The following is a 12,935-nucleotide window of genomic DNA, read 5'->3' as shown; positions in this document are numbered from 1 at the left end:
AAATAATTTTAGGGAGGGAGGAGAAATAATAGATGCTGCCAAACTTGACCAGAAAGTTGGGTTATAAAATGGTAGTTTATTTATTTTTAATTCTGTAGTGGTTGGTGCCTTTAAATTTTCAATTTACAAAATCTAGAGGTATTTCTGAAGGTTTTGACTTCTGAACTTTTCTTATGTAATACATTCACACAAATGCACATGAATATGAACTTTTTTTTAAAAAAAAGGAATACTATATTTGCAGTGTTGTAAGTTGCTTCTTGTATAACCATTTTTCTATGGTAGCAAATACACTTTGCATTGCTGCAAGTATGCCAGTAACCATTTAGCCAATTTCTTACTGAAGAACATTTAAGTTTCCAAATTTGCATGTTAAGGTAAAAAATACCATATAATAGACAAACAAAAATGTTTTTAAATATTTGCAACACATTAAAAAAGGATAATTTTTCTTTTTGTATAGAAAATTTTCATATATCAATACTAAATAAAAATAAAGAACATCACAGAAAAAATGACAAATATATGAAAAAGTGATCAACTTTTCACAATAAAAGAACTGTAAAGTAAAATGAAAAGAGAGCCCTTTTAACCTATAAGATTGGCAAAGATTTTGAAAATACTTTTATACGTTGGGGATGGTTTTCAAATATTGTAGGCAGAAGTGTAAATTGCTACAACCTTTATAAAGAGCAATTTAATAAAATCTATCAAAATTCAAAATACAAATTCTCTTTTGACATAGCAATTCCACATTTAGGAATTTATAGATACAGTCTAACATATATTAAATAATGAATGTACAGGGTTTTTCACTGCACTATTGTCTGAACTACCTAAAGTCTTGAAACAACTTATGTTCCTTTGTGGAGGGCTTGCTAAATACATTGTGGTACGTCTGATGAGTAATGGAATAGCAGCCAGCCATAAATAAGAATGAGGGTGTTCTGTATGTGCTGATAGAGGACATGCTTCAACCACAATGGCTAATACTATTTTAGCGGTAACTCTGGACGAGTCACTGCTTGAAATGCCTTATATATGTTTACTGGATAGTACTGATTATCCCTGTTTAAGTAACTTGCTCAAGGTCATAGCTAGTATGTGGTGGTGCTGGGTTCCGGATCAGGTATTCTGGCTTCAAAGTCCATGTTGTTCCTGTTAACTCTTGAGATAATAGCAATAAGTGACAAAGGCAAGGCACAGAAGAGAATGCCATTGCATCCAAAAATATCTCTCTGAGAACATAATCAAGAAACTGGCTGCATCTTGCCAGGTGGTGAATGGTAGTCAAGGATGGTAGAAAGCTTTCATTGATATTGTTGATTTATTTTACATTTATGTATATTTTAAAATAATGTTTTAATGCTGAAACAGACATACTTGTATGTACATGCTGGCATACTTGATACATATGTAAGCAAATTCCTTGTAGCTATCGGTGGCAGACAGAGTGCTGAGTCAGTTGCCCTTAATCCTTGTTCTCCAGAGATCAAGGTTCCAGGAAAAGGGGCTTAGTTCTAGCTTTGACACACACAGGAGAAGGGTGTGTCCCCAGGGCCACAGCTACATACCTGCGGCATATCACCATGTCTGTCAACAGCACAATTTTCCATTTCTTAGAGGCATTGTTAATTTCACATCTCACTGTGACTGAATGTAATAAAACATAATAGCACCATGAAAGGCAGCTAGTAAATTGTACTTTTTTTGCAGCTGTTTCTTAAGGTTGTGAGTTTTGAGAATTTTCTTAGAAATATTAACATATAAGAATATTTACAAATCTGGATCTTGGATTAGAACTGCACAGCATTAAAATCATCCATAATTGGATACCCAAACATATATTCTTTTATAACTGGTATAATCTAGATAGACATAGGTAAACAATTAGCTTGTTAATTAGAATAATACACAGAATTTATTTATTTATTTATTTATTTATTTATTTATTTAGACGGAGTCTTGCTCTGTCGCCCAGGCTGGAGTACAGTGGTGTGATCTTGGCTCACTGCAACCTCTGCCTCCCAGGCTCAAGAGATTCTCCTGTCTCAGCCTACCGAGTAGCTGGGACTATAGGTGCCTGCCACCACACCTGGCTAATTTTTGTATTTTTAGTAGAGACGGGGCGTCACTATGTTGGCCAGGCTGGTCTCGAACTCCTGACTTCAGGTGATCCGCCCGCCTCAGCCTCCCAAAGTGCTGGGATTACAGGGGTGAGCCACCATGTCTAGCCGATTTTTTTATATTCTCCTCTGGCCTTCACATGTGATACACACACACACACACACACACACACACACACTCTCCATCTGCCTGAATTTCCTAGAAGAAAAAGCCATGAAAAGGTAAGCTTTGTTAGTATTTTCCCATCAGTGCTGGGTTATAATTCTGTCAACAGATTCTAAAAATATATTCTGCAATTCCATCCTCATATATGCAGTCCTACCTTCCAACTCTCTGCCATCTTTTGGTCTTCCCATCCTTCTTTCCAAGCTAGAACCCTGCTCACTGAATTTCTTGGGACTATTTCCACATTCCATATTGAATCAGGCTCTCAGAGATGGTTTAGAGGTTTTCTAATCCAAGTCTTATCTGATGCTCAAAACCTTTTAACAATATCTTGCCATATGTCACCCAGTCAAATGCTTCCACCAACAGATAACTCACTCCTTCCATGTCAGCCTGTTCTGTTTTTAGATGAGAGTGAGCCAAAATGAATCTCCCTGTATTTTTTACCCATCAATCCTACTCTCATCCCCTTTTGGTCACAGAGAACAACTCTAACCTGAGTCAATTATTCAAAAAGGAACCCTGCTGCATGATTTCTTCTCTAGGCTAAACGTCATGGTTCCTTCATCTGTTTTTCACAAGCTTGGAGATACTTTTCCATGCGGGTCATCCTCTTCTAAGTGACCAACTCTATTCTTCTCATATTAGGAAAAAACATTCTCAAAAGTAGATTCACCACTTAACCAAAGTGGATTTTTCATTCTTGAAACATACCATATTTCTATAGAGATGGTCCATATTTCTGGCAGCAACATCACAAGGTTCGCTTAGATTGATTTCATTACACACTAAAACTCTAAAATCTTCACACTTAGTGATATGTCAGGTCTTTCCCCTCACTCAAGTGTGTGACTGGTTTCTAGACTATGAGCCATAACTTAGACTCAACCCCATTACATTTTACCTTCTTAATTGTGACCCATTAATCTAATCTTTCTAATGCTGGCTGTGTCAGCACACATACTCACTTTCCTCTCCAGATTTGAGTCAACCGTAGTTTGGTCAGTTTATCTTCAATATTTAAGTTCAATATCCTATTTATCTAAGTTCTTGGTAAAAACCTGGACCAGTTCTAGAAAAGCATCCTCTAGGGACCATAGCCAATCATCACGGGTTATCCAATCACTCAAGCAGCCATCTCTTCCTTTCAATTTGTTCTGTACTAACACAGTCCAATAACCATTTCAAATTTCTTTGTTTACCATTCTTATTTCTAATCCACTTCTCATTTTTCCATCAGAGGGAAAGGGAGATTGGGTCACAACAAATTTAAACATTTACAAATATAATGAATAATTAAAGAATGTTGAAAAGGACTAAATTCGTTCTAAAATATAGTGTTTAAATTCTAAAAATCAAGATTTTACATAGATTGTTTACAGAGAAGTGCAGTGACTTCTCCTGAGTTTAGCATGAATTACTCTCCCCAATGTACCTTACTTGAAGGAATCATTCATTATGACCATAAATATTATTCACCATTCTATCATACATGACTGCCAAAGATCCCTCCTTCTGTAGCAAACTACTCCAGGTCAGTGGTCAGTCAGTTTAAGGTCAGTGGTCAGTCAGTCTAATCTACAGGTCTGTGATCTGCTAATCAGATTGTGCACACTACCACATGCACACCTACTGAGGCCAGCCTGTGGTACAGTCAAAAACACAATAATGCTGCAGATGTTCTGAGTATTGAACTGTCTAGGAACCTGCATGAGTAGTACACAGTGGTTTGGACTTAATTCCACCACTCTCTAGCTCTGTGGCCTTAGGAAACAGATAACTTCTCTGGGTGTCAATATTTCCTTTGTGAAATAAAGACAATATTACTTGTTTACACACACACACACACACACACACACACACACACACGTAGATATGTTGGTTTCTCTCTTATTCACAGCATCTGTGACATTAATGATAATGCTGTCCTGCTCAGAGTTAACTTTAAATGAGTAAGACAGTAATGCAAGAATGACTGAGAGTGCTGTGTGTGAGGCACTAAATGATATTGTCTTTTACAACTAAAAGAAATGTATGAACCAATTTGAATTTATTGAATATTCCTATATTTAGGAAATTGCATTTTAATTTTTAAGTATATCTCTATTTCAACCTTAGGGGATATAATGAATATATTTTTGGACTAATTTTTTAATGCCTTGTTACTCAAAATGTGCGTTGAGGACCACCATAGAGATCTTCAGGGAGCCTGCTAGAAATGCATGAAAATCTGCATTTTAATGAGGCCCTCAGCTGCTCTGCATTCACAGTGAAGTTTGAGAAGAGCTGGTTTAAGATATCATGAGTTCTCTGAAGTTAACTTTTGTGTGTTTGATGCTCTTACCCGGTATGGTACTGAAGAACTAGGCTTTTATTTGTTTATTTTGTGGGGGGAAATTGCTTAGAAAATACTGTGATTTTATTCATAGTATATACACCACAAAACAGACACTTTCCATTATTTTAATTAGTTCAAAATTTAAAATCTGCTTGTTTTTCAATTGATTTTTTTCTTATTTATTTATTTATTTATTTATATTATACTTTAAGTTCTAGGGTACATGTGCACAATGTGCAGGTTTGTTACATATGTATACATGTATACATGTTGGTGTGCTGCACCCATTAACTCATCATTTACATTAGGTATATCTCCTAATGCTATCCCTCCCCCCTCCCCCAATCCCACGACAGGCCCCATTGTGTGATGTTCCCCTTCCTGTGTCCAAGTGTTCTCATTGTTCCATTCCCACCTGGGAGTGAGAACATGCAGTGTGTGGTTTTCTGAAGAACTAGGCTTTTAAAATAAATGAAACAACATGTTTTTTCTTCACATTTTGTATCTTTCTTCTTAAAATCTAGAATCAGGAGTATAAAAAGGAAAAAAAAAATGAAACCAAACTCCTCACCCTTCCATTAAGTAGGCCTTATCCATAAAAAATTTAACTACTGGCCGGACATGTTGGCTCACACCTGTAATCCCAGCACTTTAGGAGGCCGAGGCGGGCAGATCACAAGGTCAGGAGACCAAGACCATCCTGGCTAACATGGTGAAACCCCGTCTCTACTAAAAATTACAAAAAATTAGCCAGGCATGGTGGCACATGCCTGTAGTCCCAGCTACTTGGGAGACTGAGGCAGGAAAATTGATTGAACCCAGGAGGCAGAGGTTGCAGTGAGCCGAGCTGAGATCGCACCACTGCACTCCAGCCTGGGCAACGGAGCAAGACTCCGTCTCAAAAAAAAAAAAAAAAAAAGATTTAACTACTGAGGGAGAAAAGCTATCTTGAATCCAGAAGAAAAGATGTCTTATGAGTACTAAAACTTTAGATTAATAGGAATTGTGCAATTTAAAACTCTGTTGATTTTGAAGGAACTATGTCTAAATCTACCTTTTGTTATAAAATGAGTGGTGGTGATTTGTAACCATTTCCTTCAGCATCCAAGTTAGAGTGAAATTTTTTCAGAGGGATAATCGCAACTTTATAGAAATTTCCACTGTGTCCTTCTACTACCACTCAAATCTTAAAAAATAAGAAAAGAAAAGAAAAGAAAAAACAACTGGGGACTACGTATTACCATGGCTTTTATACCACTATATTATTTTTATTCCTGGGAATGGGTGCTACAAATAACTTGAGAATTATTTTCAAGAATTAATCTAAATATTTTATTTATCAAGCTTTTTGAGAGAAATTAGCTGACCTTTTAATTAACTACTTGTCTCCCATAATATAGTGCTAGTTGATAGCTAACAAATTTAACTCTCTCAAAGAAATGGAGTATAAATGCTAGGCATGGTCTATTTTGACCATCTTTATTAAATAAACACAGAGATGCATTACAGTAGACTTGATTAGTAGCAGTGAAGTCTTCAGATAGTATCACATTGAAATGTGTACCAGAAAACGTTAAATGAAATGGTTTTACCTGCTGGGTCCCTGATTGGTTCCCAGTGCAAATCATTGTCTTTCTCCCTGATCCATCCACAAAGTCCATGGTCAAAATTACAACTGTGTACCAGAACACCTACAAGAAAATCAAAAACAACAAATGAATCTATGAACTAAGGGTATCTAGACAGCATGTGTTCTCTCCTATCCATATAACCAGAGCTTCTTTCCACGAGACCAAAGGGAAAGTACATTAATCCCTTCTCAACACAATAGTGCATCATCTGTAAAAATAGAACACACAAATGTTGCCAAATTATAACCATGTTACATCATCACTTATAAAATAGGATTTCCTTTTTTACAATTTAAGTACTACTTTAATATATTTTTTAAAAAGAAAATGATGATTTAACTACAAAGGAAATCCGAGTTGTTAAAGAAAACAGGTATAATTTTCCCAAATGGTCCAAACAATCTACATTTAAAAGTTATTTTCATGGAGAGAAACAATAAAATGTCATTATGATGGCACTAAGAGTGTAAGTGTCACCTGGATCATCCTTTGCTTCATCGTCTGCACTGACTCCTCTTTCTATTTCAAATATTTCAAACAAGTCATTTGAAGGTTGCCGTGGAACTGCAAGAGAAAAGTTTTGAGTATTTTTGTGTGTATGTGTGTCTTTGAGGTATTGATAAAGAGGCATTACCTTTAACAAGGGCAGGAGGAAAAGACCTAGTCATTTTTTCATCTGGATGAATCCAAAATATTTAATTATATCTCACATGAAGATTCACAAATTTTGTTCTGCAGCGATTTATACTGCAACATTGATCTGGATACATTTTTTAAAAATGATTTTCAAAAGTTTCTAAAATTCAACAAAAATAACTTAAAAAGTCTTTATTTGGATACATTTTAATAGAGCAACCAATTTCCAGCCAACTATTCATCTCTGTGAAATTCTAAAGTTCATCTCTATGAAAGATACATTATTATGATCTTTAAATTAAGGTTGTTTTAACAGCAAATACCTATGATGGAAGTGAATGCTTTGGTTTCTAATCACAGCATCTACTCCCCACCCCCAATGAACTCTGCACATTGTTGCACTCTAATATACATTTCCTACCATGGCCTCCCTTCCTTAAACAGTTTCCCTGGCTCCTTTAAGATCAAATTCAAACTTCATGGGGCAGAGTTTACAATCTACCCCACCAAAATACACAATGCTGTCCAAACATGCCATTCATTTTCACGTCTCAGACTCCATGCTCTCTTTCCTGCTAATTAACCTGCCAAAAATCTCTTCCTTCAAGGCCCAGCATAAATATCACTGCCTCTGCAGAAATTTTCATGCCCCAGGCAGAATCAAATTCTTCCCTCATGTACCTCGAGAGTTCATGCTTATAAGCCCCTATTACACACTTTCATAAAGAATTGCAGCTATTTACACATATGTGGTCTGTCCCTCTGCTAGTCTCTGAGGTCCTGGAGGGCATCAATCATGTCTTATTTGGGTGGCATTTCCAGGGCTTGACCTGGTGGCAGGCACTCAATAACTGTTTACTAAGTGAATACAAATATCCTGTTAGAAAGCCATGTAGTATTTCAACACTTTACTCAAAGGACACAAGTGGGACAAAGCATAAGAATCTACTTTAAAAAAAAAATTGCTTTCTTTAAATCATTGATTTATTTATTCAATCAGTGTATATTTGATGGCTACGCAGATGCCAACCACTGTGGCGGGCACTAAGGAGACAGGGTGAATGGGATAGACAAGACTGAGGGTCTGGGTCTTATGTGGTTTGAATTCTAATGGGAGAAGCAGACTTTAAATATGGAGATGAACGAGTGCTGTAATTTGAGATTTTGATAAGGGTTAGGAAGGAAGACATCATGGAGAGTAACTGGTGGGGAAATGCGTGGGAATGTTCATGGTGGTAAGGGGAATTCTTGGTCAAAGGCCAAGGAATACTCCCTTCTCTTTGCCAGAACTTCAATTAATTAGCTTTATTTTTATAAGGCAGGGAGTAGGAGATGTAGAACACTATGAAACCATCATCACTCAAAGGGGTTCTTTTTTCAATGACGTTCCTATTGTTTTTAGCAAAAATTCTTAAAATTAAGTAATAATCCCATAATATTTGCACAAGTTGTTTTTAGCTTACTACTTCTGAGTTTTTTCTTTTTGTTTCAAACGTTAAAACAGTGAAGTCCCTTCCCTTCTTACAATCCATACTCGCAATATACCCAGCTGGGCAGCTGACTGTGGGTGCCCAGGGGATGAGGCAACCCCACTCTCTCTTTTATAGCCCAGATGACTGACAGCAATGACATCCAATTACACTTTCCTTATTTGGTGCTCTGAGAGGGGGAGTGCCTCTTTTATTTGCTAGAAATATTACAAAATTGTAGGCAAGCATGCTTTCTTTCTTGTGACAGAAAGTTATAAAAACTCAATAGAGCAATCATGTTTTTGTCTCCTTCTATTGTTGTAACTTATATAAATCATCTCCAAAATGGAATGGGCTCAACTCTTAAAGTATCATATTCCAGGGACGTTATGACAGTTTTTCAAGCTCCACGCCCCCCTTTTTTTCCTTCCAGATGAAGGACTATCAAATAGCAAATCAAGTCTTGATGTAAAGGTTTCCTGGCTCTTGGAACCTGTTTTATAAAAAGGGAGATCAAGAGGTCCTCTCTGAGGAAGCACAATTTAAACTGAAAGGGAAGAATGAAACTTTCCAAGCAAAAAGCATAGCATTGGGGTTGGGGAAGAGGGAGGACAAAGTACAAAGTACAAAGAAAGTGCTTGGAAAATTTAGAGAAAGGAGTTCACAATGGCTGGAGGATGCTGAGAAATGAAGAAAGCAGCATGGGATGAGGCTGAAGAGAAAGGAACAGATTAGATCATACAGTTAGAAGATGGCAACACAAAGAATTAGTCATGTAACAACTTGTAAAATGTCAGATGGTTTATTAATATTATATGTACTTGGTTTCCAAGAACCATTTAATTTAGCAGCAGATAATCATGTATACCTTAATTACAATCCACTGGGAAACATTCCAAGGAATTTAGAGACCAGAAGTGATCAGAAGCTATTGGTTCTTACAATTTTGTGTGCTCTACTCTATAACCATACCAAATTATTTAACTAATTTTCCTTCCTTACACATACCAGTATGGGATTACTAAGAGCATCTCACTGAAGTGTCAAGAGAAGAAACACTACCCACTCCCTGATACACTTTAGAGTTTATGTGAAAAGTAGCAGAACAAATCATTCAAGCAGTATTGTGTTATTATCACAATCATGTACAAGAAAAACAAACCAAAAAAAAGGACTAGAAGAAAGAGGGATAAATATACCAATATGCCAATATGCTAATAGTGGTAATCTAAGAATTAGAAATGAATTTTTTTTTCATTTGCGTTGGTTCACCTTTTTTTTGTAATTCTATGTTTTTAGGATTCTTTGTAAAAAGAAAAAATATAAATATGAATAAAAAACTTAACTAAAATATCTAAATAAAAGAGGGTGCTGTTAGATCACATATAAATAGCAATTATATGTCTGTTACTTGTATTTTGGCAATTCTAAGTATTCAAAGAGAACTCAGAATAGACTTAATAGTTGCTGAATGCAAGGCTATGAAATTGAAATATGTTTGTGAAATTCAAACATTTTCTTTGATTCAAGGGAGCTTTTTTGATCAACGCAGAAAATATTAATTAAAATGAATGACTAGCCTTGCCCAAAAATGAACTATAACCAGGATGGACACTGGTACATGATTTTTCTAATTATTATTTCCCTGCTTCATACTTTGGCTAATATTCAACTTAAATACACAATATATGTGTTTTATAAAGACAAATGCATACCTACTATTCTCTGTAGTTGCACCATTAATTCTTAGAATGGTATAAATTTAGAAACTAAAAAAGAATCAGAGAAGTGCTAGCAATACAATTCCTCCACCATCTGTCCACGCATCCTGCCTCCTTCTATTCCATCCACTCATTTATGCAGTCAACCAAGAAACTGAGCATCAGCTATACAAAGCATGGGCTAAGAGCATATTATAAAGCATTGGGCATACTCTTGCCTTCATGGGATCTACATTCTAGAAGTGAAGGCAGATTTTTAACAATTTCCCCAGGTAATGTGTGTCTTAAAGAAGGAGAGGATGCTACGTGAGTATGGGAGTGGGGTGTGAGGGACTGGCTAAGCTAGGCTGGGGAGGATACACGTCGTGAAAATCTCTGAGAAATGATACTTTCTCTATGACATAAGAAGTACTATGAGCTATGGCTCTGGAGAATGAAAAGAGCAGGGATTGAAACACCAGAATCACCTGTAGACCTTAGAGGGGCAGGGAGGCAGGGTGCAGGAAGAAGGGCATCAAATGGAACTGGAGATAGAGGCAGAGTGTGCAGGAGCTTTTAAAGCCTTGTAAATATTTTAGACATTATCCTGGTGGAAACTAGCAGCCTCTGAAGGATTTTAACAGAGGAGTGCCAAGAACAGGTTTGCATGCTGAAATGACCATTCTGGTAGTAGTTTGGAGAATGAACAAGAAGAAGGTGAGAGTGGGTGTCATAGGGAAATTATGACTAAAATTAACATCAACTATGAATGTTCATATATTTTTAGAAAATGTCCCCAGAATCTTTCTACCATTGGTCCATGTTTTACCCACCAAAAGATATGTCTTGCCTGTTGCTTCTTACAGCCTTCTGCATAAACTAAAAGAAAGGGAATGTACAGGTACTGAAGCAAGTGACAGCTGCATAAAGGCATGGTTGGACTGGGCTGAGGAACAGAGTACCTTCTAATGGCTACTGGGCCCTGGAGTCAGGGGTAAAATCAGCCATAAAAAGGAACAGGAAAGTCCTTGTAAGAAATGCTTGCGAGGCACTTTTTACTAAATATGTGTTTTCCCCAGGGATGTGATCATATATAACCTGTGTTCACAAATGAGGTTTCCCAAATAGTCAATTGTATATTTTTACCCAGAAAACATTAAGAATAAGCACAGAGAAGTAAATGTAAATATTATCATATACACCTCCCACTGCTCAACTTCTTGCCAAGAGTAACTATAGTGAAATGTAAGCATTATTCAGTAAAGGTAGGTTTGCAAATTCTCTTTATGTTTCATAGGAAGCAAAGTGGTTCCTATGGCATTACCCAGGCCAGTTCTGGCATTTGTTGCTGGACTAAATGATTAACGATAACACTTTCTTAAATTACTTCTATGCTTAGGAGTTTAGTTCATTGAAGAGAATAGTACATATGTAATTATTCTAATATTCTGAAGGCTGTTTCCGGTGGCAAAACCTAGAGACTTTTGGAGACACAGATTGGAGGGTGGGGATGAATGACAAGGGTTTTATGAGATGGTCTCTCCTCCTCTCCCTGTCTCTCTTTCCCTCTATTCTCTCTCCAGATGCAGGACATATGCATCATAATTTTAAGTGATCAGAGAGAAAAGCAAATAAAAGGGCTGGAAATCAGTTTCTGAAATTTCTTTAACCATGTTAGAGAAAAGTTTTAGCCATCTATTCATTATAGGCCAAAAGAAAAGGGTTGTTGGACTCACAGAAATAAGACCTTGTTTGTCAAAGCTTTCATCCCATAGGAAGAATCTACAAAGTTCCACAGACACCTTTGGGCTGAGAGTAAAGAGCAAAATTGGCAAAAATAAATTAAATCTCTGGTGAAAGGTGGAACATAGACATAGCTAATCAACAATGAGCCTAATTTTTGTGACACACCTATTTCTCCTTTATGTATTGTACGAACCTTTAATAAACTTTTAGAAAGACACAGAGGCATTGCCTGGAGACAGGATAATTTTTTTTCTTTTGAGACAGAGTCTTGCTCTGTCGTCCAGGCTGGAGTGCAGAGGCACAATCTCGGCTCACTACAATCTCTCCCTCCCGGTTTCAAGCAATTCTCCTGTCTCAGCCTCCTGAGTAGCTGGGATTCTAGGTGCACACCACCACACCTGGCTAATTTTTGTATTTTTAGTAGAGACAGGGTTTCACCATGTTGGCCAGGCTGGTCTTGGACTCCTGACCTAGTGATCCACCTGCCTCAGCCTCCCCTTCTCCTCTCTTCTAAGCCAAAGGTTACCATGAAGGTTAGGCTCTGCCAGGAATGAGTCCTTTGCACCAGAATGCAAGTGGTAAGTAGACTCTCGGGTAAGGGCTGCTTGGACTGAGTGCAGCATGAACACCATCTAGGGTGAGCAGAAGCCCACCAGCTGTTGGGGACAGGTGTAAATGCACTCAAGCCAAAAGAATCTATTTAAAGAAAGAATGGAAGTTTTTATTCCACAGAAAGTCTGAACTAAAATAGGGTCTGAACTAAAATAACATAGAATGTTTATTTATGATGTAGATTTCTAAATCCTTATGGCACATTTACTGAATCGGACTTTCTGGGGAAGGAAACTACATTTTATTTTATTTTATTATTTTATTTATTTATTTTTATTTTTATTTTTTGGAGACAGAGTCTCACTCTGCTGCCCAGGCTGGATGCACTCATCAGATCCATGTAAATTTCCCATCTAGACAGATTCATCTCTGAAAAGGCTATTGTTTTTATTTTCGCAGTAAAGAAGTTGAGGTGATACAGTCTTTATTTTAAAATCACAACTGTCTAATGATACTATAAACACCTGAATAAAACACAGTATTCTAAGTATTTGGTAATAAGCCTAGAATA

At 36.8% G+C, this 12,935-nt stretch overlaps 1 protein-coding gene across 8 annotated transcripts in view; it reads right to left on the bottom strand.

The window, feature by feature from the left end:
• NPNT (nephronectin) overlaps nucleotides 1-12,935 on the bottom strand; it is a 77,164-nt gene that overhangs the window by 6,517 nt on the left and 57,712 nt on the right. For 4 of the 8 annotated variants that reach the window (XM_025386450.1, XM_025386448.1, XM_025386446.1 and 1 more), the window contains 2 exons: nucleotides 6,739-6,825; nucleotides 6,223-6,321 (listed from right to left, as the gene is read on the bottom strand). In XM_025386450.1, the coding sequence (XP_025242235.1) occupies nucleotides 6,223-6,321; nucleotides 6,739-6,825 (186 nt within the window). The remainder of the gene's footprint in view (nucleotides 1-6,222; nucleotides 6,322-6,738; nucleotides 6,826-12,935) is intronic. The other 4 variants (XM_025386452.1, XM_025386453.1, XM_025386447.1 and 1 more) reach the window with 1 other exon arrangement.

The sequence above is a fragment of the Theropithecus gelada genome, chromosome 5 (genome assembly GCF_003255815.1).
Source record: "Theropithecus gelada isolate Dixy chromosome 5, Tgel_1.0, whole genome shotgun sequence".
Lineage (NCBI taxonomy): Eukaryota > Metazoa > Chordata > Mammalia > Primates > Cercopithecidae > Theropithecus > Theropithecus gelada.
The sequence above is the reverse complement of the archived record's forward strand: the minus strand, read 5'-3'. Positions and strand labels throughout refer to the sequence as shown.